The 27,904-nt window shown below is 30.9% G+C and overlaps 1 protein-coding gene across 2 annotated transcripts; it reads right to left on the minus strand.

Annotated features, from left to right (window-relative positions):
- Window positions 1-63: 63 nt before the first annotated feature.
- On the minus strand, window positions 64-27,904 carry LOC111641950 (cytosolic carboxypeptidase-like protein 5). 2 transcript variants are annotated; one of them, XM_023388211.1, is made up of 11 exons: window positions 27,473-27,904; window positions 19,899-20,070; window positions 16,023-16,189; window positions 12,280-12,457; window positions 9,260-9,902; window positions 9,111-9,184; window positions 7,354-7,581; window positions 6,887-7,056; window positions 3,432-3,567; window positions 3,052-3,245; window positions 64-196 (listed from the first exon to the last, which is right to left on the minus strand). In XM_023388211.1, the coding sequence occupies exons 1-11, from the start codon at window positions 27,796-27,798 to the stop codon at window positions 157-159; spliced, it is 2,328 nt and encodes a 775-aa protein (XP_023243979.1). In that variant the 5' UTR covers window positions 27,799-27,904; the 3' UTR covers window positions 64-156. The 2 variants fall into 2 exon arrangements, with proteins under 2 accessions (XP_023243979.1, XP_023243972.1); XM_023388204.1 differs by having other exon boundaries at window positions 3,052-3,248; window positions 27,473-27,902.

The following is a 27,904-nucleotide window of genomic DNA, read 5'->3' on the forward strand; positions in this document are numbered from 1 at the left end:
ATAACCATTTTGTTCAATATAGTATACTGAATACACAAAAAATAAAAAAAACAACATATTTATTTTACCAATACACAAACATGATTGCTGCAGCAAGCTCATAATCACTTTTCTTAGAAACTTCATTGAATGCAAAAAGTGCTCTGATATCCAAAGTCACAAAAAAGTCACCAAATTTTTCATTTCACTGATTTTCCTAAAAATTATATTATTGTCAATGCAAAAATCAAATTAAGACCAATTTTGGCATTTTTACTTACACTTATTTTAATTTTTTCTACATAGTAAGTTCATCTACAATCTATGATATTTCCATATAAATAATTATATTTTATAATTAGCTCATTTGTGGCACAGTACAGCAGAGGGCCAGATGAATTGGCCTGCGGGCTGTAGTTTGGTGGCCCCTGTTCTAAACTACTAAATATAGCTAGTTTCACTGCAGATAGAAACTGAATATGACAAAAAAACTGACAACCATTTACACACAAAAAATGTAAATTAGAAAATTAGAGAACATTACAGGTATAATGTAACATTTTAGTTAAACTAAAATGGCGTAACATCCAAACATTTCAATACATTGATTGCTGCAAATATACAGTAATAGCCAAAAGTAGAGCTACCCTTGACATATGTTTTAGAAATGAGACCTCTATTTTGTTCACCACCTACTAGATAATTAATATTGTAATAGTTGAAAAAAGCACAAAAAAAGTGAAATACTCAATTAACTCAAACTGATTTTACTTTAAATCTGATTTACAAAAGAAAAAACAAAGTTTTTATATTTTACACTGTGGACAAAAGTAGAGCTATCAAAGGAAGTATGCAGATTTTTCCAGTATTTTTAGGACAAAATATTAGTGTGAGGTTTGCCGATTGGGGAGAAAGTGTCATGACAATCGAGCGGTCAGCACTGTCGCGTGGGAGTGGAAAACTTACTGAGACTGGTCCTCCATTGCAAATTGTTTATTAAATATAAAAATTTCGCTTACAACTACTGTTTTATTTCAACGATCTTTTCTTCCTCTGGTGAATATGATGAGGAAAATGTAGGTTCCAGGGCGCACAGCACAACTTGAAGGAGTGACTCTCGTAGCAGGATACACTTGGCAAAACTTGCCGGGACGGGATGGCGAAAATCTTCTTCCGGAACAACGACCAAGTTTCCATTGTTGAACAGCAGGAAAAATCCAGGAGCAGAGTACACCAAACTAAGAACCAAGAACGTCACATCCTTTTTTTGCAAGGTTTTTATAAGTTTTTTCTGGGTCCCAGATCAAACATTACGATAGGTCAATGTCGACTTGCCTCCCTTTCTGGTTGGTTATTCACTCGTTACGAAACATAACAAGATCAGAACCCAGACCGACTGACAATTTGATTTTTATTGAAGATGTTTGATCTTAAGACTTACATTCACCCATTGTTTTAACCTGAGTAGTTTGACTTTCTTAGTAAGTTTTTCCACTCCCATGCAACAGTGCCGACCATTTGATTGTCGTGACACTTTCTCCCCAATCGGCAAACCTCACATGAGTATTTTGTGGCATAACCAGAGCTTCTAATCACTGCATCACATCTATGTTCCATTGAATCACATAACCAAGCAGTGATTTGGGAGTCTCATACCATCTTTATGAATGGTAGACCACAATTCATCCCTATCTGAATATGCATGCTGGCATATACAGCACTCAACTTCATCCCAAAGATTCTCTATGGGGTTTAGGTCTGGTGATTGGGCTGGCCATGCCATAAGATTCACTCTTTTCTGTTAAAACCATTGATTTACCAAATTTGCTGTGTTTTGGGTCATTGTGCTGTTGAAAGATTCATTTCCTTGGCATTGAACGCATGAGGAAGCATTTGATTCTGTAATATGTCCTGATAAATGGTTTGATCCATTATTCCAATAATTCTATGAATTGGACCAATTCTCTTTGCAGAGAAACATCCCCATACCATTATGCAGCTTTATTATAGGAACCATGCTTTATTATAGGAACTATGTATTTTGGGTCATATCTCATGTTCACTGGTTGTCTGACATATCATATATCATCACTAGAGAAGACATTGAGTTTAGATTCATAACTCCATAACACCTTGGACCATTTTTGTTCAGTCCAAGTGATGTGTTCATGTGCAAACTCTAATCTCAATTTTTTGTTTTTTGCAGAGATGAGTGGTTTCTTTGCTGGTCATCTCCCATGTAATCCAAAACTAGTCAAACGTCTTCGTACAGTCCTTATGATTATATCTGGGTTACCCACTTCAGGTTTAATATGTGAAACAGTCAAAAAAGGGTTGGCTGCACTCGTACGCCTGATCAAAACAATCCAACTGTGGTGTTGTTTTTTGTGGTCTACCTGACTTTTTGGCAAAAACAATGGTCCCATATATTTCAAAACACTTCACCACTTTTGCAACAACAGTTTTATGCACATTAAAGATTTTAACAATTTCAGTAAAGGTCTTTTTTTCCTTCAAATGCATATCTACCATTGTTTGATATCATTTGATAATTGTATTCCTCCAGACAACTTAGTTGATTCAATGGAATGTAAATGTGATGCAGTGATCAGAAGCTCTGGTTATGTCACAAAATCCTAATATTTTGTCCTAAAAATACTGGATAAATCTGTGTAATTCCTTTGGTAGCTCTAGTTTTGTCACAGGATAAAATATAAAAATTTTGTTTTTCTTTTGTAAATCAGTTTTAAAATAAAATCAGCTTGAGTTAATTGAGTATTTTGACTCTTTTTTTTTGTGCTCTTTTCAACTACCACGATATTAATTATGTAGTAGGTAGTAAACAAAACAGAGGTTGCATTTTAAAACATATATCAAGGGTTGCTCAACTTTTGGCCACTACTGTACAAGATATTGAGGCATAAAGCAATTTTAACCAGTCAATGAAATAAATAGCATAAACTAAAGGCTAAGTAAAATTTTAATCATTATCATTACTAACATAAATAATGATGATATAACTCAGCATATAAAATCTAAAATTTGCATTTGAGAAACCATACTTATATTTACCTATCATTGTATCCCATACTCCAACTATAGGATTTATTATCTTTGGCTTGCTTTTTCTGAGCTTTATCAGATTCAAGATCATTATACACCCAATTTCGAATTCCATTCATTGTTTTGTAAGATGTACCATTAAGTCGAGAAACTGGATTGTGTCCAGTCGCATCTAATATAGATACTGCCAAAGCTCTTCCAACCTGCTAAATTTAAATGTTAACATAAATTAAATTACTTAATCATTAAATTTCATATTTCTAAAATGTTATTAAATTTCATTATTAATTTCTTAATATATAATATTGTTGTTGTGCAAGTGGGAGCCAGCAGGCCAAATGCACCTCAACCTAAATGGTCCATTAATACATAATATAATGATATCCCACCTGTTGATAGACGGTTGGACTATAATATGGAATGGCTTTTCCAGGTAATGGAGGTGTTAAAATTCCATCACTTCCTTCTATTTTAGCCAAGTTATTAATTGATCTTCCAGTATTATAATTACATTCCAATGTGTAACTAAATAAAACGTTAAAATAGTATTAAATTTCATGTTATTATATTTAATGATAAATAATTCTAACAAATATTAAAATGGAAAGTGTTCATACAATTTTCTTATCATAATCAATATTTTAAATAATAAACAAGATCTTTTATTAAAATATGATGATTTCTCTATATATCTAGTATTTAAATAAAAATTATAATATGAAAATAGCATCTTCATCAGCAAAAGCAAGCCAATTCAGTTCATCACTGTTCTCTGGCTTCATGAGATCAAAAAACTTTTTACTCATTTTTATTTATCACTAGTTGACAGAAAAATACAAATAAAGACACTTGTATACAATATTAAAGATGGCACATCACAAGAACACATTGTAACTGAAAGATTTTGTGTACCGCAAAATACCTACTGATTTAGTCACACTACATCTAGCAGGTACAAACCCAGACAACTAAAATTTCACCTAAAAACAGGGCCATAAACTTAAAAGCCACCAATGTAGGTTTAGTGGCACTTCACAATACATTAGTTGAGAACTATCCAACTGTTATTCATTTCTGAGAAATTTGCATAAAATTAAGCCTTGCACCTGTCAGATGAATGCACAATTAACAAATATCTTTATTCTTTCAGATAATTTTCAAGTACTCATTGAATAAAAAAAAAAATGAGTAGCTACTGAAGTAAATGTAGAATTTTGAGAACCTGCTTCAGGCAGGAGTGTATTTACAAAACATTATATAGGGTTCCAAAAAGTTACTGTGCAGTGAAAAGAGTTGAAGTAAAGTTTTATGTACAGTATTGCAATTTCTCCCACAGCAAATACTGGAAATGTCCACCAGAGATCCAACATCCAAGGGAGTGAGATCCAGAGACCTAGCAGATCATATTCCATAGAAAAATATGTGATCTGCAAAGAAATCTTCTAAAAACTGTAGTCCAAAAACCAGAACATCTGTAAGCAAGCAGTAATGTCTGCTACTACAAAGTGGAAATGCAGGATACACAACTTACAGGTGTCATATACGAAGCCATACACATAACTTTAATGTCATTACAAATTTCTCACTGCACAGTAACTTTTTGGATACCTTGTATATTCATTAAAGAGTATATTAAATATTTCTCTTTATCACAACTACAAATCTGAATTTCCATATATCTATTGTAAGTTTGTTACATATTAGTTGCTATATACTGTAATTCATAACATAGTTCATTTAAAATAAAATTTTTAATAAATAAAATAAATTATCTTTTTTTATTGGAATTGATCATCTATTGACAAAATACAAGGAAAATAATGATTGCTATTATATAATATTATTAGTTAACATATATTTTTAATATAAATAAAACAATAAAATAGGTACAATTTCAATTACATTTTTTATTAAAAATAGTTTTATTAATTTCATGTCTCAATTATTTTAATCAGAAGTTAAATTGTAAATAAATTTTAGTTTTGATAATTGTATATTTTATTTACTTAAATTTTTTGTATTTACTTTGTACTTTAAAACCTTTTTGTATTTATCAAAATAAAATAATATATGGATAAGTAACTCGAAATCAATATAGTTTTATTAAAGCCTAAATTTTGCCTGCATAAAAGTACAGTAAAATCCTACAAAATTGAATATGCCCAAACAGAAAATAAATCCCAGAATGAAATGATTTGCTGTGTTAAAAATACTGCTATAAGTCAGAAACCTTTAATTAATAAGTTTATGTTTCTTTGTAAATAAAGACACAGTTGTTCCAAAAATTCTTTTGAAAACCAACATTTTATTAACTGTTATAGAATAAAACTTTAGATGACCAGACCTTCCTTTATAGGCTACTCGGCCTATAAAGGAAGGACCTGAAGATGTCGTAAGATCCACCAATTCCAATTTTTTTAATTTATATTTTTAATTGGATAATTTTTTTTTTGGTGTTTTTAAGGAATGTTTTAAACTGGACGGCTGAGTAGCCTATAAAGGAAGGTCTGGTCATCTAAAGTTTTATTCTATAACACGTAATAAAATGATGGTTTTCAAAAGAATTTTTGGAACAACTGTGTCTTTATTTACAAAGAAAAATTTGTCATCCGATAGAAACTTTATCAAGTTTATGTTTGTATCCTCACACATTATTATTCACTCAACACTCTAAAGTCTCTGAAGATGAGTGAAACTCAGCAAAACAATAAACATTTGAAGTGTGCAATGCCATAATGTTGTAAATGCCAAAAAAGAAACTTTTCAGAAGTAAAAAAAAATTTTTCTAATGAATGAATTCATTTCAAATTTACAATAAAATGGTAAAAAAAACTCACTGGGTTACAGATTCTCTGGAATATAAACATAATCCATGTAAATATAAGCCACGTTTTATGCGCCAAAAATCACGTGACTTGTACTCTGGCACTTTAAATGTTATATTTTCACATAAATTCATCTTCAAAATACAGCCACTTACACTGCCAATATCACCACAATATTCTTTTGTAGCAGAAAACATTGCATTTAGAATTCAAGTCTTCAATAAAATATATTTAGAAAAAATGGCATTTACAACATTATGGCATTGCACACTTCATTTGTGAAATAAAGTAAATGTTGTAAAAATGAAATCTAAAGGAAAGAAAGTGGTTTTTATGTTGGAGAAGACTATAGAAATATAAAATAAAAGTCTATGAACTGTGCTATTTATGTCATTAATGATTTTTCTGGATTTTTGGTCATTCAAATCGGGCCTGATCCTGTTTGAGCCATATAAATGGGGTCCACTGTATATATATTTTCATAACTTATAAAAATTCCATTTCTAAGATTACAATAATATAGTAATAAAAAGTAATATAGCACCTGTTGCTTATTTATTCACATAAATAAGCAACAGGTGCTATATTACTTTATTAAGTATAATTAAATTAAAATTGATTTTATTCAATTTTGACATTTATGACTATTTTTAAATTAATTTTTCATAGTATTTCATGTCAAATAATTTCAATCAAAATGTAGTCAATAAAAAAATAACAACAGTTTAATTTAATACTTTAATTTATGTACTTAAATAATTACATGTATATAAATTGTAATGTTTGATGAATTAAATATCACAAAATTATTAATAATTATACTGATGAAAGAAAAAACACCTATTTAACATCAAATAGATGTTTTAGTTTTCATTAATATTTTTATTAACATTAAATAAATTATTATTGTTTTTATATATTATTGTATGGTTTACTAATTACTTATTTAATCAAATTATTAAAATAAAATAAGATTTACTAAAATGAATATCTTAAATCCTAATTAACATTTTTCTTACCTATGTATTATTCCAGTAAGAAGATAAAAAGCAACTCTACCACTTCCTTTTTTGCTTTGACCTTCTCTTCTACCACTCGTCCACATATTATGTGAACTAAAATTACAAGCTGAGTAATCAAAGTTGGGGCAATTTATTGACATCAACTTAGCTAATGTCCAGGATTCGGTCTGAAAAATTTATAATTCAATTAGTAAACATCAGAGTAAATAAACTAAATATTTTTATTATATGAATCTGCTGAAAACTTCATGTTAACTTTTTTAGTCAAATATTTCATAGTAAAAATACATTTTGAAAGTTTAAAATATTGCCAATGTATCAACCATAAGATATCTGTTTTCTCATACAAATAAATAACACAATTTATTACTGGATTAATTTATAATAAATTTTAAATAAATTAAATAAGATAATAAATTTTTATCATCTCTTATTAAATCCAAAATAATTAAACTTGAACTAACCTTTTTATCAAGTTCTCCAAAGTAATTACCATAAAAGAAGCAACCACGTTTAGAAGCATGTCCATGGAGATCAATATAGTATGCAATACCACTCTTTTCTGGAGGTAAAACTGGTATATCTTTTTTGTCAACTGTTAATTCTTCTTCTGATGTACTAATTTCAAATTTATAAGTATCTGTGCCACAACTTATATCATTATTAGATTCATTACCACTTGCTGATTTTAACTAAAAATAAAATAAAATGAATAATTATTTGGTAATATTTAATAATAGTTTTTTAGTTAAATCATTTACCTAATCTACAAATAGTCATTTAACTAGTCATATAAATGTAATATACATGATGATTGTACGATGTTCAATTAGAACTAGATATATCATTAGACTTTCAAAATTTGTCTCATTATGAAAAGTTTCTAGCTACATTTTATATGAATATTTTTAATAATGATATGTCTTTCTTCACTAACAACAATGTTTTTTTATTATGTCATATAATAATACTAACAACACATTACATGGGATGCTTCTGAATAACTCTTTTGCATAATTTTAGATTATAAAACTTTTATAAATCATTTACTCATCAGCTTGCTGGATGGCCAAGAATTTTTTATTTAGTTTTTTTTAAGGTTTGATTTGGTTTTGTTCACATGTGGCAACACAACACATGGACAATCTGCCTAGGGAAGGAATGCTTCCCAGATCTTTTATGGGGAGTTTCCCAGGAATGCTTCCCAGACCAACTTCCAGTGTTCACTATTTTATCCACTGAGCCACTGTTGGACTGTTTAGTTTTTTAACTCTTTCCACTAAGGTTTTTTTTAGCAAGCCCATTACAAGTTTGACCAGGGTCACAATGGATTGGTTAGATGATAAGAGATGAGCCTGACATATCTGGACAAACCACTGTGGCTACACACCTGTTTATTATTTTTATTATCATTATTATTAATCTGTATAGTTTTAGTTTAATTTAAATTCTAGAATTTTCCTTCCTTCCAATTTCTTTGTTCCTTTGTCTCGGACTTCCGAGAACTCGCCTCACCCCTAACCCATCACGGGGTAGCCTTAGAACAAAAGGAGAAAACGGGGCAGGAAGAAACGAAAAACAAAGGGTTTTTGGGTATTCTTGGGCCGGACTCTGAGAGAGAAGGACGAGCGGCAGCAGACTCCGAAACGGAAAGTCGGGAAGCGCTGCAGAAGGAAGCGGCCGTAAGAATCGGATCGGCAGAAGAATCCGATCGTTGACTATAGAAAAGGAAACCCCGAAACGAACCCGAATTGTTCTAAAAGGAGAACAGCTGCAGAAAGAAGCCGAGACGAGGAACGGTGGAGAACCAACAGAAAAATTGGGTACCCTCTGCCCTTTAGTTCTTCTTACTTCCCCTTCTACCTTTCCTATCTTTTAGTTTAAGTTAGTTTAAGTTTACGCGCACAAATAGATTTGTCGGGAAGTAGTTATCTGAAAAGTAACTACCGGTCAATTGGCATATCTGATTGCTCAGGATTTTGGTAACGTTTGTAGGTAAACAGCGGGAATCCGAACTTACTATGTATATATATTAATGTTAGCACGAAATTAAACTTGTTTAATTAGTAAAACGTGTCTGTGTTTTCTTGTCCGCGCTGTACATTTTCACACTACCACCTGAAAAATACCTGGTATGTGTATGTGTGTGCATGTGCGTGAGTATTTTATGTAATAATATGAATATAAAATGTTATTATAAATAAAGTGTAATAACACTTACATTATTATTAGAATATTCAGATTTAGCTATTCCAGTCTCAGTATATCTTCCAATTTCATGACAAGTGTTACTTTCTGAAATAAAATTTTAAGCTTTTATTATTATTTGAAAACTTTCATTCTCAAATATTTGATAAATATTAATATTACCTTTAATCTTTCCATTAACTTTTCCATTTCTAAAATCATCTGATTTTATTTTACTTTGAGTCAGTTCTTCAGCACTTGCCATTATACTATCCTTTTCTTCATTAGTATTTTTATTACCGGCATTTCTGATATTGATAACATCATTAATATCAATAATATTGTTAATATTGTGTTCTTTACCAGTAAATTCTCTTTTTGAATTATCACAAATTTTAAACTTTCTTCCTAACTGTCGTAATTTTTCAGTCATTTGTAGTGGTTTTTTAAGGTTGTTTTTAATTCCTGGATCAGAATTACTACTGTCCGAATTAGGAGAGCTTAAACTACTGCTGCCTTCACTTCCATCAACAGCATATAATTTATGGTAATATAGGAACAAAGCACGAGAAGCATATATACTAGGATGCAATAAAATGTTTGCTCCCAAATAAACACGATTCAAATTCACACCACGTGAATCTGTCCTATAATGTCCTCGTACAACACCATCCGGATTAAGCATGGGAATAAGTTTAAAAACAAATAAACGACGTAATGTAATTGCTCTTATGTCCGACGGAGACAGAAGGAATTGCAATATACCATTGAACACAAAACTAGATGGAGTTTCTCCAGGATGAACACGGCTACTAATAAATATTACCTGAAATATAATTACAATTATATTATATTGAACATATCAAGCTTTTAATTTAAAAAATATATTATTCAAGGGTTGTTCTGAAAATAATGCCTGTTTGACATTTTCTCTAAAACTATTAACCTAAATATGATGCCTTTATACTACCAGACAGATTAATTCTTTCTGCATGACTGACAGAATTTCTTTAATTCTAAGTATTGCCAACCCATGGAAATGAAGGAGCAGCAAAAATCAGTCATTGAATTTCTGACCAAAGAAGGTGTTTCTACTGCTGACAGCCACAAAATACTCAGAAATGTGCATGGTGAGACAATAGTTGATGTGAATAATGTGTGAAAATGTGTAAAACGGTTTAAAAAAGGCAAAACCAATATTAAAGACAAACTGCTTAGTGGAAGATCATCAAAAGAAATCACTGATGAAAACCAAATCAGAGTGAGTATCATGATTCATACACTTGGACTGGAATGTCACTGTCCAAGAAACTGATGAGTAACTTGGCTATGGTTACAGTACTGGACTAGAAAGTGTTTGCCATGTCAATTCCTCATCAATTACAGCTGATTTAACGAGAAGAGACTGTGTGTTTAGAACTGTTGGCAGCAGTTAAAACCCACAAGAAAAAAATTTTCTTGTGGAAAAATGATGCAACCTGAACATGCCATTATGAGCCAGAGACTAAAATCAATAAATGGCACTACACTTCCCTAAATCAGAAATATTCTAAAGTCAGTGCTCAGGACCCAAGACTATGGTGAATGTCTTTTGGAATGACAAACGGGTAATTTTTGATTTCCTTGAATATAGGATAATAAACAGCAACCACTATATTGCATTACTCTGAAAAATTCAAAAACCCATCTGAAAGAAAAGATAAAGAAACAGCAATCCAGTTATATCACAATAATTTATAACTGCATACTATGAGGGTACCATATCCCCCTTACAACCCCAATCTTACACCTTCCAACTTCCACTTGTTTTGTTAAGTAAAGAAAAACCTTCAGGGACAGTGCTTTGATGATACAGATGAAGCACAAAATCTTTTGGACACTCCTTACCTTGCATCGATCACTATTAGGTGTTAGGTAAGGAGTGCCCCAAAGATATTTTTCCAAAGTAGTTTTAACAAGAGGGTTCTAAGGTGACACAAATGCATCACTAATGAAAATTATTTTAAATAGCATCTTATTGGAGATGAAAAGTTACTCTACAGATATATGTAGTGGCTTATGTCTCATGTAGTTACAATCCAACAAGCATTACTTTCATTACAACAACCAACACATACTATAACAAAAGGATAAAGTTAAGCAATAATTAATTTCTTTAATATGGATAAAAGATAAGTTTTTCACATCTACATTAAAAAAAGGTAAAAGATATATAAACATTATTTTAATAAAGAGCATCATTTACCATATAATGTTAATTAGACTTTACTTCAATTTAAGAAGCTCATTAATATAATGTATAAATGTAGAGTTCTAGTCTATTCCAGCAACAATTTTTTATTCATCAAATGTTTTTGCTATCTGAGTAGCCATTTTCAGAATCAAACATTCATGAAGTAGTATTGTTTTAAATTTAAATTTTAGAAGTTCTTAGAAGTGTTCTAAATATGAATTGACAATAAATAACTAAAAATAACATAAAGTACAAAAATACTAAAGAAACTATAAAATATAAACAATGATAATAATATACCATAGAACTGTTGAATATATACAATAGTAATTTATGTGTGATTTTAACCTTATCTTGCTTTATAACATACTTCCATGTTGCAGATACTTCCATGCTGTATCATTACGATTAAAATATATGAAGCATGGAAGGATGTTATAAAGCAAGATGAGGTTAAACCAACAAGCATTACTTTCTGCCCTAAAAGCACTTAAGATGGCCTTTTTATCAGGGATGGAGTTAGAAGTCAAAATGTTGAATATTTTATGGAAATCGAGAGTCAGAGTCTATTTAAAAAAATACCAACTCAGGAATCAAGAGTCATGTATTTTTCAGCCAACTCTCCATCTACTTTTTAGAAAACCCATTATGGGTTCAACTAGGCCTGCAATAGGGTGGCCAAATGATGAGGAACAGGGCCTGATATATCTGGACAGATCACCCCCAGAAAAATTCCAGGGTTTTTGATCCATCAGATTCAATCCTGGCCCCAGAGTGGTAAACTGCCACTTTAACCACTCATCCATCTGGTCGTCAAAAATATAATTGATGATACCTACACTCAAATACTACTGTTTTCCCTCATAATAGTCCATATGTATGTAACAAGCAGATAGCCTGCTTGCACAAATGTCATCTTTTAACTTTTTATTAAAGAAAACTTAATAATAATTACTTCATTAAAACTTACTCGTTTTCCCACAAATTTATGACATCTTGGCTGTGATGAATCAAGAAATAAATGAGGTAAAGTGCTTTCCAATTCATCAGTTTTTCCATGCTGAGAAGTAATAGTGAGTAAATCAATTCTGTGGCCATCAAGTGAATTACATACTAATTCACGGTAATAATAAATGTCATCTTCAGAACTGTAAAGCAAAATTCATAAGATAACTAATTTAAGATAATTAATTTATTATGGTATCTAATATAAAACATAGTCTGAGTGATAAGTACAGTACTGTACATTGTAATACTTGTATAACTATCAATCAATGCAAATACTTTCTATCTCATTATATATTGTTACATTTCTACCCATGTAATAGTGTTAAAAATAAATCAAACTTTTAATATAATTCTTATTATGCTAATATTATGCTAATGTATTTACATCTGACCCCTTTCAAAGTATGTTTTTCTGCAATTATGCATTTCTGCTAGAACTTTTCAACATGCTAATAATACTCAAAGTATGCTGAAAAGGCTTGTGAATAATAAATGATTATCATATCTTCTTGTAATTTTAAATTACTCAAATATTAATTATACTGATAAACAGTATTACCTATTTTATATAAAACTAGCAGATGAGCCCAGTGTTGCTTGGGCAAAAAATAACAACAGCAAAGACTATTTCGTATTTCTAATCCTTCTATTATATTATATTATCATATATGATTTATATTTACCAAGTCTAACACAGTATAAAAATAATTTTTAATGTGTTAGATTGGGTACTTGGTGTGATAAACCCTTATGTAAGATAACCTTTGTAGTTATATAAATCAAATACTATAATATAACAAACATTAAAACAAAAACCATATAAAGAGTTTGGTTATTTTAACTTACCACTATCATATATATCGCAATACTCGAATGGTACAAATGGCACAATTTCATTGATCAAGTAGATACCAATTGAAAATGTGATATCTTAAATTTTTTAACATATATTTTTCCTTAATGTTAACTCTAAGAAAATGTACCATTTACAGCTTAATATCAAATGGTAATCTGCCAACCAATCAAATTTTGTAAAAAACAGACCAAATATTTAAACTTGGCATCCTTGTAAACCTCTTAAAACATATTTTGTGCTTGCTAGTAACCTTGTATTATGTAATTTTCCTATTCGAATGTCACCATACCACTGGTCCAATAGAAAGAAGGGACTGTTGCGGAAGTGGGTTGAAGTAAATTTGACCAAAAGTAGTTGTTGACCTCCTCCCAGAAGAGAGGTTGGTCAACAACAACTAATTAATACTGCTATTAATATTTGAGAAGTGATCTGTGTTGGATAGGTTGTGATGACCCCATGTGATAAAAGTTGCTAACCTTAACATCTGAAAGATTTTGTATGAAATCAAGATAACTTCCAATTAATTACCAGTGCTAATGACCACCCTTGATGAACCTTTATGTCCGGTAACAAAAACGTTTAATAAATCGTCCAATGAATGTTTCTGACCTTACTCAAGGTCTGATTCAGGTTAAATAAAAAACATCTTGTAAAAATGCAAGAATAATTGCATTTATGTGACAGTAAAGTGTTTATATTTTTGCAAAAGATTATATAAACTATGTGGAAAGTATGTTTTTGTAAATATAGCATTTATAGAAAAATTATTGGGCTACAATTTTAAAAAATTGTAAACCTGTAAATTCCAACTGTCTGTATTCCTTAACCTTTCAGCAGTGGGATAGTCAGGTATGATGCTACCACAAAGTAGTGGAGAATAAATATGGGAAATTTTTAAAGTATTTTTCCATGCGTTTTTTCTCATTACCGTTTCAGAAAAAAATTTTGTAAACAGTTATGTTTAGTAAAGAAAAGTCTTTTTTATTGTTACATAATTCAATTTTTATGTGAATTTTTTTTCGTGGTAGTTTTTGGTGATACCCCAAAAGAATTTAATGGATATATCCGTCCCTTACCACTGCCAAATGATTGCCCTGGATGGATATATCCATCCCTCACTGATGAGTGGTTAATCTTTAGAAAGAAATTAGATAGACAAAAATCGAGACCAGATGTAAAAAGCTTAGGGGCAGTAGGCCTAGAATAACTGTATATGAACTTCGGTTTGGACTGGAAGTTGCATTACTTGAATTCAAAATTTTTCCCCGGATAGAGTTAGCTAGATAAGCAGCACAAAAATTTTTGGATATAAAGATAATTTTTTTCTAATCCTGTTTTGTTATGTACAGTGGAACCTCACTTAATGAGCACCTTGCATAATGAGTAATTTGCATAACATGCAAAACAAATTGTAAAAAAATGGCTCGCTTTATGAGTGATGTTTCGCATAACAAGTGACAAGGAGAGGGAAGTCCCAGATTGTGCACATGCTCCATCAGTCTGTGTTTAGCACTCATTCTGCTAGCATCTTAGTATTGCTTGTGATCACACATTTTTCCAAACTTGTGTTCAGACATATTACATATAAACATCAACAGCCATAGCCCGTTATATAATAAACACACCAAACAATATGCCAATTTCTTGGGCTATAATTAAATATTAGAAATTGATTCATTTGACTAGAGGTAGGCAGTTACGCTTACATCTCGTATTAAATTTATAATATGAGATGAAAGCGTTATGCTTTCATCTCATATTATAAATTTAATACGAGATGGAAGCATAATAGTTATACATAAAATATTTGAGTATTTTTTCAGCATGGAATACATTATCATATTTTACATTAATTTATATGGGAAAAATTGTTTCACTTAACGAGTGTTTTGCATTATGACCAAGATTTTGGAACAAATTATGCTCATTAAGTGAGGTTCCACTGTATTTAAATCTATTTGTTTAATGAACAATTTTCCTCAGCAAACATTAGGTAGTGAAGTAAGATTGTTATATTTAAAACTGTTATACTGCAGAAAAAAATTTATATTTTAATTCAGATATTTAATTTTTTTTAACAAATTCTAATTTTATATAAATCTATTAACTTGAAAATATTATTGTATATAACAATAATAGTGCTTAACTTTAATACTGTATTCTTTTTTCTTTAAAAAATATCAATAACACCAAAAAAGCAGTTATCATAATATACTAAGTGTAATGTTGCTATTTTTATATTTACTAACAAGTCAGTGACATTTTGAACTATGAAATGATTTATTTTGTAAATTTTAATAGATAATGTTAAGCTTATTTTATTTCAATATACAGTAAACTCCACTTATTGTAATCACTTTGAAATCATCTGTACTGATAACATTAAGCAGAATAAATAAATAAACCTATATTCAGTGAAAATTTTGGTTTTATTTTATTATTAATGTTCTTAATGATGATATAATTAACTTACATGTTTTGGAACTTACTAACTGTGACAACATTAAACAACTGCTAATAATATCCACAATTACAATAAGTAGATTCTATTTTATTATTTTTTATTTATTTTTCAGTTTGATGATATTTAATTTTGTAATAATGTTAAACTTATATTTCCTGATTTATTTTTTTCAATTAATTATTTTGAAGTCATTTATCATTCTCCTGGATCCATTACAGATCCTATGCAAAAGTTTTCAAATTAAAAAAGTTAAATTATAGATTTTTCTGTTACATATATATTACATATAAAATATTACATTAAAAAAAAAATTTAATTTAACATTAAAATATATATCCAACTTAATTTAATTACAAATTCCTAATATTGATAGAACAGTACTTACTTTTCAGTTTTATAGGCACCAGATAAATAATTCTTATCTATTGTATTTAACATATCTTGACATTCTGAGTAAGTAAATGGAAATGTAAAGGCAAAATATATTGTTGCATTTGAGTCTGTCGGTAGTTTATGACAAAATGTTAAAATAAAATTATTGTCTTCAACTCCCTAGAATAACAACATACAAAAAATGTATTTAATAAATAATATTGATATCAAATACTTATTAGAATAAATATAAATTTCTAATTTTTAGCATATAACCATAAGATACTTTTTATATAAATATCATTTAAAATTAATAATTCTTTATTTACTTAAGCTTAAGATGTTACTTTTCACAAATAATGAATTTAGTTATTGATAAAATTAATACTGGTGCACAACAGCCACTATAATATAATACTATACTATATAGCTGTTAAAGAAAGTAAAAATGTAATCCCTGTGTGCTAAAGTCACCAAGACATATTTTGTATTAAACAGCGCTATGTTGGCAAGTTTCACATACTTTTGGTCAAAGGTCACTGTCTTGTTTGGTCTGCTGCGTCCCTGTGTGGCACGGTGTCTCCCCTCTCCTTCAGCTTGTATTCATGTTATGTATAACCGTGTATTTCTGTGCGTCGTTAGATTTGTTTATTTGCTTCATTTTCTGACAATAGCAAACTCAATGCAGCATTGAAAAAATGAAGCCTTGCACACTGCATATAGCTGATAATGCACTGTAAGTAGTGTGCAGAACTTTTGTAACATTATAGTGCTATATATATATATATTATAGCAGCCAATGTGCACCAGTCTTTGTAATAAAATATTTATGTTTTTGAGCAAGATATACAGTCTGTTTCAAAAGTATAAACACAGGTGCATAAAAAATGATTTGTGATGTTTCAATATTTTGTAGGCCCACCATTTGATTTAATTAATTCAAATACTCTGTCAGGCATAATTTTATTAGTTTTTGAAGTTGTTCTTGTCTAATATTTTTCCAACAATCCATGATAACTAATTTCAGTGCATTTACAGTATTGTATTGTCTGTTTTGGCTATAAACAAGATGACTCATAATGCTCCAAATATTCTCTAATGGGTTCATATCAGAGCTCCATGATGGCCAATCAATTACATTAATTTTTTTTCAGCAAACCAATTTTTCATTGACTTTGATGCATAAATGGCAGCATTGTCCTGCTGGAATTGCCAGTTTTCTCACCCAATAAGTGATCCAAAAGTTATTAAATTTTGATACAACTGTTCTTGATAGTTTCATTCTACCATCTATATGTCTGTTTTACCCCCATCCAAATCCTGCCCCCACCATCAAAGAGCCTCCACCTTGGTCTCCTCATTCTGACTTCATTCTACCTCAAATCACACCAGTAGTGACTATAACTTTCAGGTCCATCCAAATTCCATTTCTTTTCATCTGAAAAGACTATTTGTTTCCATTCCTCTTTCCATGTCATCTTGTCTTTGGCCCACTTTAATCTAGCTGTTTTGAGCAATTGTGTTAATTTCAATTTGGCAGCCATTTTTGTAAATTTGGCATTTTTATGATTATGCATACATCTCCATACAGTTGCTGATGAAACTGCAATTGGCAATGTTGATGCTGATTCTCTGACAGAGAACTCGTTGACTGTCAGTAGTCAAAAAACCTTTCTTTCATTTCTACGTGAAACGAGTTTAGACTTTCCACATAGCTTATATCTGCCATAATTTTCATCCGAGTTAATGCATTTCTCATAGCTCATGTAGATTGATTTAAAGCTGCTGAAATTTGTCTTAGAGATTGTCCTGCTTCTTTTAGTTGGTAAATTTTACATATTTTTAACTCTATTAGTGTTTTTCCATGAGGCATTGTTTTAAGTCACAAATAACTGTTTAAAATTGGCACCACATTTGTAATAATGAATGATACTACCCTCTGGTAACAACTAATTAAACCAATAATTAATAAAAACAATATTATCATACTAATTTTATGCACCTGTGTTTATACTTTTGAAACAATCAAAAATTGAATATCTGTGATAATTTTTTTATAATTGTCAGATAGCTCTAAAACTTTCAGAAAATGTTTAAGTTGATGTTGTAAACAACATACTAATGTAATAAATACATTACTATTGTTAATGTTTTTGTTATTGAAAAAATTTGGTGTGTTTATAATTTTGAAACAGACTAAATTTCAGCTTTTATAACTGGACAAGTTAATTCAGTAGGAAAAATAAAGTAATTTTATACGAAATATGTCCCAAAGTGTACAAAACTTTCTATGATCAACTTTGTACACTGCAGCACGATGTTGCTGCATATCCCTGTATAGATGGTGTTATGTAACTGGAAAAGTATGTCATGACATAATTGGTTGAGTCAATGTGAAGCTATTATTGTTTATACGTGATTGAGTGAGGAATCTCATAACATTTTCAATGAAGAGAAACATCAAAGGCATGCCAAAAAATTTTGTACCTTATTACACTCAATAAATCTTTTACCAAGACATTTAAAAGTTTGACTGAAGCATATGAAGATGCAACTCTATCGAAAAACATGATTTCCATACAGCACAAAGAATTCGAAAAGATTGGAAAACTGCTGAAGAGAAACCTCATTCTGGAAAGCCAACAATGTCAATGAATAATGCAAATGTAGACACTGCTGAAATGGCAAAAACTGTTGAATGCTCATCAGGATGACAGCAGAACAGATGAGCTTGGATAAAAATACAGTTCCTAGAATTTTAACAAAAATTTTGCAAATGCAAACAATTTATGTGAAAATTATGCAAAGGAATGTATCTGAAGAAAAGAAGCAGAGTCAGTTTGCCAAGATTTGCTGGAAGGGCTTGAAACTAATAAATTTCGTAAAGAAAGTCAAGACAGTGACAAGACATAACATGAGTGCCTGAGTATAATCCTCAGATCGAACGACAAAGTGAGAAATGGCATATCACACAATCTCCTTGTTTAAAGAAAACAATAACGAACGAATCAAAAGTCAAAACAATGATAATTGTTTTTGACATTTAAGAAAGTTTCTGTAAAGAATTTTTACCTCCAGAACAGATGAGATGATAAATAAAGTTTTTTATCAGGATGTCTGGCAATGACTTTTGAAACAGGTACAGTGGTTCAAAAGGATATTGCAGATGAGTGGTTGTGGAACATGGCAATGTGCCTGCTCACATTCCACTGTCAGTTTGATAGTTTTTGCCCAAAAGAATTCCAGAACTTCCACAATCTCTTTATTACCTAGATTTGACTCCATATAACTTTTACTCATTCCCAAATTGAAATTGAAAATACCATCAAAATGATGATCTTTCATCTTTGGTTTCAAAAAGACTTATCCACACTTTTGGATGTCCACATAGGGATATCCAAAAGTGTGTGATTCAAATAAAAATGTAAATAAGAAATTTGAATAAACAATTTCCTTTTTTAAAGTGGTTTTTAGGTATAATCAGCAAAAATTTTGTCAAGTAATTCTTGAATAAATTTCTATGGATTATAATTTTTTAATAAAAAAAATAACAGAATTGTGTATTGTAAATACATAAAAAATTTTCTTCTCTTATAATAGAGTATAAAAACAGCTTGAAAAAGTAATTATATTTATATCAGAATGAATATTAAGAAGGAAAAGTAGAAAATTAGGATGTATTTTGAGAAAAAATGCAGGTACCACTGTTTGTCTTCCAGGGGTCATACTTTGAAGAGGATAATTTGTAATTTCAAATAACTCTAATAAATTTGTTTTTTAAATCAGTACACTTACTTTTCAGACATACCTTGTATATAATAAAAATATACTAAAAAATAACATATTTTAAACAGAACTGAAAACTATAAATATAAATAAAAAAATGTACCTGAATTATTGGTTTCCTGGGAATACGATTCCATTTCTCTTTACCGGGTACAATTCTATAAACTGGTGTCATACCATAACCAAATAATTTAATTTGACGATTCATATTTACAATATTTATTTTAACCAAAGTTTCTGGGTAACCTCCTTGAATCCCAAAGTGAAACCAAGTCCTAAGATAACACATTAAAAAAAAAATGAAACATGTTGAAAATCATTTACAAAAATATACAAGTTTTGACATATAAAAGAAAAAATTCCAACTATAACAACACTTGAAACTTACAACACATTCAAAACAATTTTAAATATGTTACCAATCTCTCTCCCTAACAGGTCTAACATTCCACTTTGACTATCGTGTCTACCATATTAGCATCATACCACACAAAAAATCCCAAGAGATCCGTTACAATCTCCCACTCTGATTCCAAAATTGTCCCTGATATGGAACCAGCAGCCATCCTTGGTCTTCCCCATTTTCTTAATGGCACAACTGAAGTTTTACTCAACCATGATACTCCTTCAAGGCTGAGGGGTAATACACACCCACAAAGATGGTAATCTTTTCCAGACTGGAAACTTCATACGACATTGCTAATCTTTGTGATAGAATAATATAGGGTCCATCATAGTAAGGCATAAATTTAGAACACATTTGTTGATTGCATTGCTTACAGGATGTGAAGCTAACTAATATTTGGTCTCCAAGCTGGAAATAAGGGGCTTGTTTCTGAAGTCTTAGCATACACCTTCCATTAGTCTTGCTTAATTTCCATTTGCTCTCTAATTTCTTCTAATGCAACCCAGAATCTTTTAAAATATGGTGTAATTTCCAGTTTAAAATTATCATTATAAGCTATTGATCGAAGATCATATGCCACATCATTGATGGTATGCATTTCTCAACCAAATTGTAAAAAGCAGCAGTTTAACCAGAGGTTTCACATTTAGCTATATTCATAGCAAAACAAATTGTTGGTAAATGCTCATCCCAAGAACCAGGTTAGCAAGATATGGCTTTAGGTCACAATTCTTTCTTTCCACTGGATTGGCCTGTGGATGATAAACAGGTAGTAAGCTTTGCTTTATTTTTAGCAGATAACATAGTTGCTACATCACACCACTAACAAACTGCAGACCATTATTGCTGATTATTTGTCAAGGTAAACCATAGTGCAGAAATATTTCATTTAGTAAAGTTTGAATTTGCTTTAACTAGGGAAAACAATTCAATACAGTTGGTTGTACAGTCTTCGAAAATGAATATCCATTTCTTCCCAGTCTTACTTACTGGCAAGGGACCAAAAAGGTCAATTGAGAGTGTTTTGAAATGCTGAGAGTAGATTGGTGTTTGCAATAAGCCTGCTGGTTTTTCATTTGATGATTTGCACTATTTGTCTATTACACTCAGAACAGTTTTTTACATACTTAGTAATCTGCTTACACACCCCTTTCCAGTAATAATGTTTCACAATTAGCTGATATGTACTTTCAGCTCCAAAATGTTCAGCTATGGAAGAGTCATGGTATTCCCTCTCAGGTATGTGCATGGGAACAACCAACTGGGCTTCCTCAAATTCTGAATCAGGAGAGTATATATATAATACTCTTTTATTCATAAGGAAACCTTGCTCTGTACATCTTGAAAAATCAACTTCATCTTTATTTGGATCTTCAAAGGACTGTATTATTTTCTGGAGATCCTGATTTTTTAATTGTTCGTTATATATTTTCCTTACTATAAGCATTGGAAAGTCAACAAAAACTGCACATAGTTCACATGAATCCTTAGTACCTTCATGACAGACTGGACGAGATAACACATCAGCTACAACATTAGACTTTCCTGGAATATACTGTAATCTTGATGTTAAAAGACTGAAGTTGAAATGACCATCTAGCAAGTCTTCTGGACAGTGATGTGAGGCTCATTAACCATGGGGTTGATGATCAGAAGCGATAATTGTTCTGCTGCCCTCAATATAACCATGGAACTTACTTAATACCCAAATAACTGCAAGGGCTTCTCATTATGTTGTGGAGTAATTGCAGTCTGCTGAAGACAGTAATCTAGTTGAATATTCAACGAGATGCTCTTTTGCACCATGTCCCTAAAGAAATGCTGCTCCAAGGGAATAACTACTAGCATCTGTATGAATGACAAAAGGAAGGATCCCATCAGATTGTTTTAATATAGGGGGTGTTACTAAGCACTGTTTGAGTTTATTAAAAGCAGCTTCCTCTTCTGCACCCCACTTCAGTGAGCATTCTTCTTAGTTAGATTACTTAACAGTCTTGAAATGCCTGCAAAATGAAGAACAAATCTGCAATAACATGTTTGTAGAAATGATTGCAACTGCTTAACAATTTTTGTTGGGGAAATATTCAAAATGGAGCTAACCTTACCAGGATCTACTTCACTTCAATTTCTTTATTTGTGATCCAATAACCAAGGTATTTTGCATGTGGGGTGGCAAAGTTACATTTAACACGATTGGCATGCAGATTAAATTTTAATAATCTCTCAAAGACTTTCAAATCAATGAGATGCTGTTCGAATGTAGATGACAATACGATGATATCATCCAAGTACACTAATGTTTTTACATTTGGCAGACCATGGCAAAATTTATCATTTATGCTGATAGGTTGAGGGGGCATTTCACAATCCAAATGGCATATTAAGGTACCAGAATGTTCCAAGGTGGCACACAAAAGCTGTCTTATCTGTTTCAGAGGAGGTGCACACTAACTTGATGGTAGCCAGAATTCAGGACCAGAGTTGACATGTGAGCCACAGGTGTGCCGTCACTCAACAGATCAGCTATTCTTGGTAATGGATAACTATCTGGCACTGTGACAGCACTGAGTTTACAAAAATTGATACAAAGATGTACAGTACTGTACATCCCCATTAGATTTTGTAACTAGTACAACTGGAGCTGTTAGGGAGATTCACACTCTTCTATAAACCCTTTCTTCAATAATTTTTCAACTTTCTTTTTAACTACAGTAGAGCGTCGATTTTCTGAAAGTCAATCATCCGAAAGAATTCCAGTCGGCAAATTTAAATTTTCGCCAGTGCTGTGGCGCTTCAATCTTTGGCTATGTCTTGGGCTACTCAAATATTTTACGTTTTTGATAGTAAATTAACATCTGAAGTATATTTTTTTTATTGTTTTTATATTTTTCAATATATTTATTTTGTTTGTACAAAATAAAAAAATAATTTTTAATGATACAATAGTCTTTGTTAGGCTTAACATCGACGAAAATTCAACGCAAAGCGACACGCAACGGAGAAAAATTTCAACATCGGATACGTTAAACTATTTTTTCGTACATAAATCGGTTATCTGAAAAATCGGTTATCCGAACAACCCCAGTCCCCAATTGATTCGGAAAATCGACGCTCTACTGTATTTCTTTCCTTGCTGAAGATAAACGATAAGTGGAACAGTGACTGGAGCTGAATTACCCGTATTAATATGATGTTCAACATATGGTGCTGCTTCCTTTCCTTCTTGAAAAACCTTTTCATATTGTGGTATTAATGCATCAAATTGCTCTCTCTGTTTGTTGGACAAATATTCACCTTCATTTTGATGTAACCCAGAGGAGTTTTGGATGATCCCATTCAACACATACCAGCATCAGGGTTTCTTTCTCAACAAAACAATATTTATTTGAGGGATCCTCCTGAAGTTTCCATTTTTCATATCTAATACTATGACTACTTTTTGTAAGAAATCTTAGGCAAGTCACTGAATGACATTATACTTTTGGGCTTGATTGCAACAAATATTGTACAAATTTAGTATTTTATCCAATGAATCTGATAAATATCAGAAAATTACACACTTACAAGGTGTGTCTACTAAGTTCTGAGTCTGAATTTACAAAATCAGTCAATTTAGATTCAGTTTCCAAAATACATTCCTCTATAATACACATTTCTGCTTGCTCTAGTAATTTATGTATGGCCTCATTAAAGGATCTTTTTAGAATGTTATTTAGTTTCCTCCACACAGCTTCTCAAATTTCAAAAATTGACTGAAGTTCTCTCTCTTTCAAAGTATATTTTAATTTGAGGATCAGGAAGTGGTCAGTTGGAGCTCACTAAACTGTTGGAGCTTCTGTTTCCTAAATTAAATTTTTGCTTTAAATGAAAGACAATTTTAGTCAATTTTAGAAATCTGGGAGACTGTGCAATTGGAACTAAGCAGCATTCCAAAAAGATCTTATCATGAGGATATATGTAAATTACTACAGCATGCAAAAATTTCTCACAAAGAACACTCTGAAGACATATTAAATAAAATAATTTCTGTCAAAAACTTTTTGAAGTGAAACATGTGAAGTAAGCAAGCTTCCTTGGTAGCAACTCAAACTGACAAATCACTGAAACAAGTTTTGCAAAATATGATGTGACCAATTTGACAAAATTCTGTAAATTGATAGAATTAAAAAAATGGCATGTCATCAGGGAGACCAAATTTTGAGGGTCAAAGGTCATCCTCATGTTAAGTCAATGGGAAATTGACTTAACATGAGACTGTATTGTAAAAATGTAAACAAATGAGCACATGCTACCCAACATTCAAAATATGGCAAAGTTCTTGCCAAATTTTTTTGAATACTAATCTTCCCTTTCCATTTTCATTAAAAAATTGACCTATATCTATTAATGACGTGTAATATACCTTGCATAAAAACCCCTATGCTAATTTATAATACATTAACATATTATATCTTCCACAACATTTATTATGAAAGGTAAGGAAGTTTTAGAACAAAGGTAAAAGTTTTAGAACAAAGGTTTTCTTTATCCTTGCTGTCTTTGTCGTTCCTTAATAATTTGTACAAGTTAGGAGTTCTCTCGAAAACTAACTTGGACTTTTTGTGGGCTGAAATTTCCTTCATGATGGCTTTTTTCTTTCCATCATAAGTGAACTTTGTGATTTTGTCGAAATCTCCGCTTTGAGCCTTAGTTTTGTTTATTTCGTAATTTCTGATCAATGTTGTTATCATATCTGCTCTGTACCCTAGAGATCTGGCAATATGTAATATTCTATTAATCTCTTTTTGCCTATCCACCAACACTACTTCAATAGAGAAAGGCCCTTTGGATAAGGGCATGGAAGGCAGCCATTTTGTATTGGTAAGGATCATTAGAGTGGGACGGAATGTACAGAGGGCTATGCGTCAGTTTTACGTATACCTTAGTGGCCAAATGTCCTTCTATGAATTCAATGTCACTATCCAAAAAATGTATCTGTGAGGCACATTTCTGTTCAATCTTCAGCATGAGGCCATCATCGTTGTTGTTGATCTTGTTAATAAAATCATTGATTTTTTGGTCATTCTTCCTAACTACAAAGACATCGTCAATGTATCTTTTAAAATACACAATGTCATTTAAGAAAACAGAAAGAACACTTTTTTCCAATTTTCTCAATACAAGTTCACACAACAGTCCTGACATGGGACTTCCCATAGGGACTCCTCTTTTTTTGTCTGTACTGAAGGTTAGCTAGTTCTATCAAATCATTATTGAAACATGCCAAATCTGGGCTCTTGCTATGCATGAAATCTAAAAGTACTAACCTGCATGATTCAATTTTTATAAACAGGTATAAACTTTCATAGTCCATCACTGTTCCAATTTCATTGTCCATTAAAATTAGATCTTGTATTTCCTTAACCACCTCCCTTGGATCATGTGCCACATGTACAGTACATTACTCTCGAGGTGCGAGGTGAGAAATTTATGTAATTTCTTTTCAAGAATAAACGTTGGTCCTCTGCACATTTTCACTATAAGTCTCATTTCTTTACCCTCTTTATGGGTCTTGGTAAAAGCAAACAATCTTGGCTTACTTGGCCAGGGATTACAACAATTTTTGAGGAAAGGTAATGCATTAATGAGCTTAGCTTTTTCAACCTTCTTAACCCTTCTGTCGATGCTGTCGATAATCTTTGCTTCAACACTCTCGCATTCAGTTTTTTTAATATAATCCTCCAATGCATTATTATATGCCTGCCTTTTCATGATTACCAAGGTTTTGCTTTTGTCAGCTCTTGTTGTAACTAAATCAGTTTTTCTAAGCCAACTTTTAGTAAGTTTGATGTATTTACTGGCATCACATCCTTTTTTCCAAGTCGTCTGGTCTTTTATGACGGTTTTCCATCAGAGGTATTCTTTTTCTAAAGACTCTAGCCCAGATATTCCCCTTTCTATTTCTTGGATTGAAGTTTCCCAAGAGTTTGAATTTTCTGAGACAAAGTTTGGTCCCCATTTTAGAAAATCCTTGATCTTAGTCAGGAATATCTATACCAATGTGTTTTCTGAGTAATACAGTTTATCACTAATTTAAAAATAAAAAACAATTCAACTATCCAGCATAATTCTTTAATAACATAAAAACGTTTTCAAACGCATTAAGCGTTCATCATCAGTTATTTCTCTAATTCGAAACGGGAAATTTGAAAAATTACTTTTTCAAATTTCCCGTTCAAATGGTTTTTTTTATTTTTAAGTTGAATTCTCCAGTAAGCAAGTATACAATTATTTATCACTAATGTTTTTGAACCATTAAATAGTTCTTCATCAAGTGAAATATACTGAATAATCAATGGAACACATCAAAATAGAATGTGAATACTCAAATTAAATCCAACAAAAGCTTGACGAAATTCGTTACAATTAGGGTGACCACACGTCCTACTGTGGGAGGACATGTCCTCCTACAATTAAACGTTTTGTCCTACATCCTACTACCTAACGGAAATGCCCTACTTTCACAGGTAACTACTTCTGGGCCAATAGGTAGTCATTAATAATAACAATAAACTTTTTTTCATATTTTTATATTAAATAATGGGTACAATTGCAACAAAGAGTAGTATATCAATCTAAAATTATTTACTTATCAATTTTTAGTGTTTTGTGTTTTTTTTACTACTGATTTTTATTGTTTTAAGCTGGGTTGTCAAATGTCCTACTGGGAAGCATTATAAAACTTCAAATGTCCTACTTTGACTATGTCAATATCTGGTTACCCTAGTTACAATGGGCATGTGCATTACGTGCGTGGATGATGGTAATTAAAGGTCGGAGTCCATATGATATAGTACTTAAGTCATTCTGATTTATAACTACAGTCTCTTTTAAAACATCTTATCTATTAAATTGTCAATGGAAAAGTTAATCAGAGAAGCACAAGATTTTAACACAAATTTTAAGTAAAAAAGGATTAAAACTGCATAAAGACATTGTCATTACATCTACACAGCGAAATATATTTAAAATTTTTCTTCTCAATACATTTGTTTATCAGACATAAAAAAATAATCAATATTTCTGGTTTTTTTTCTTTTCAAAATATTGATTCAGTGTATAAATAGCACACAAAATTTTATCAATTTTAAAAATATTGATTATTTGTTTGTCTGGATCATTCCTTCATTTTAGAATAAATAAATATATTCTAGTTAACATAAAATTCAAAAATTTAAAACAGATTTTGTAATTAAATATAGAAACTTTTATATTTAATTTTAAATTTCTACCTATTAGTATTTTCATAAGGAGTTCCTGCACAATCTCCATGGATCCAAATATTAAATTCCATTGGTTGACCAGGTTTTTTAGGCCTGCCATTGTCATATTCGGGTTTTGTTTGAGTACATGATGATGCAATATTTCCTCGGATACAAAATGCATCACCAACGGATTGGAAGGGACACAAATTATTGAGCTTACAAGTCTCTTCTGTAGTATTTTCAGCATTAGTGGTTCCATAATTCTTTCCGTTACGTGAAACTAATTCAACTCTTGCTAAATTGCCAGATTCAAAATCTGAAGTAAATAATAATCCTCCACATACAGTCCTCATTTTCTATATTTGTCATTTTCTCTTAACTCTGTAACAAAAATAATTTATAAATATTTATAAACTACTTAAACATTATTTATATAAAACCATAGCCAATCAAAAGACA

The sequence above is a fragment of the Centruroides sculpturatus genome, unplaced genomic scaffold, assembly GCF_000671375.1.
Source record: "Centruroides sculpturatus isolate CEXI.00-Female unplaced genomic scaffold, Cexi_2.0 scaffold130, whole genome shotgun sequence".
NCBI lineage: Eukaryota > Metazoa > Arthropoda > Arachnida > Scorpiones > Buthidae > Centruroides > Centruroides sculpturatus.

Excerpts from the sequence above, each read along its gene's own strand:
- LOC111641950 (XM_023388204.1), bottom strand. The coding sequence starts at position 27,798 with ATGAGGACTGTATGTGGAGGATTATTATTTACTTCAGATTTTGAATCT. Across the intron at positions 16,190-19,898 it reads CCAGGAAACCAATAATTCAG|GGAGTTGAAGACAATAATTT; the intron begins GTACATTTTTTT and ends TTGTTATTCTAG. Across the intron at positions 197-3,051 it reads AGTATGGGATACAATGATAG|GAAAATCAGTGAAATGAAAA; the intron begins GTAAATATAAGT and ends TATAATTTTTAG.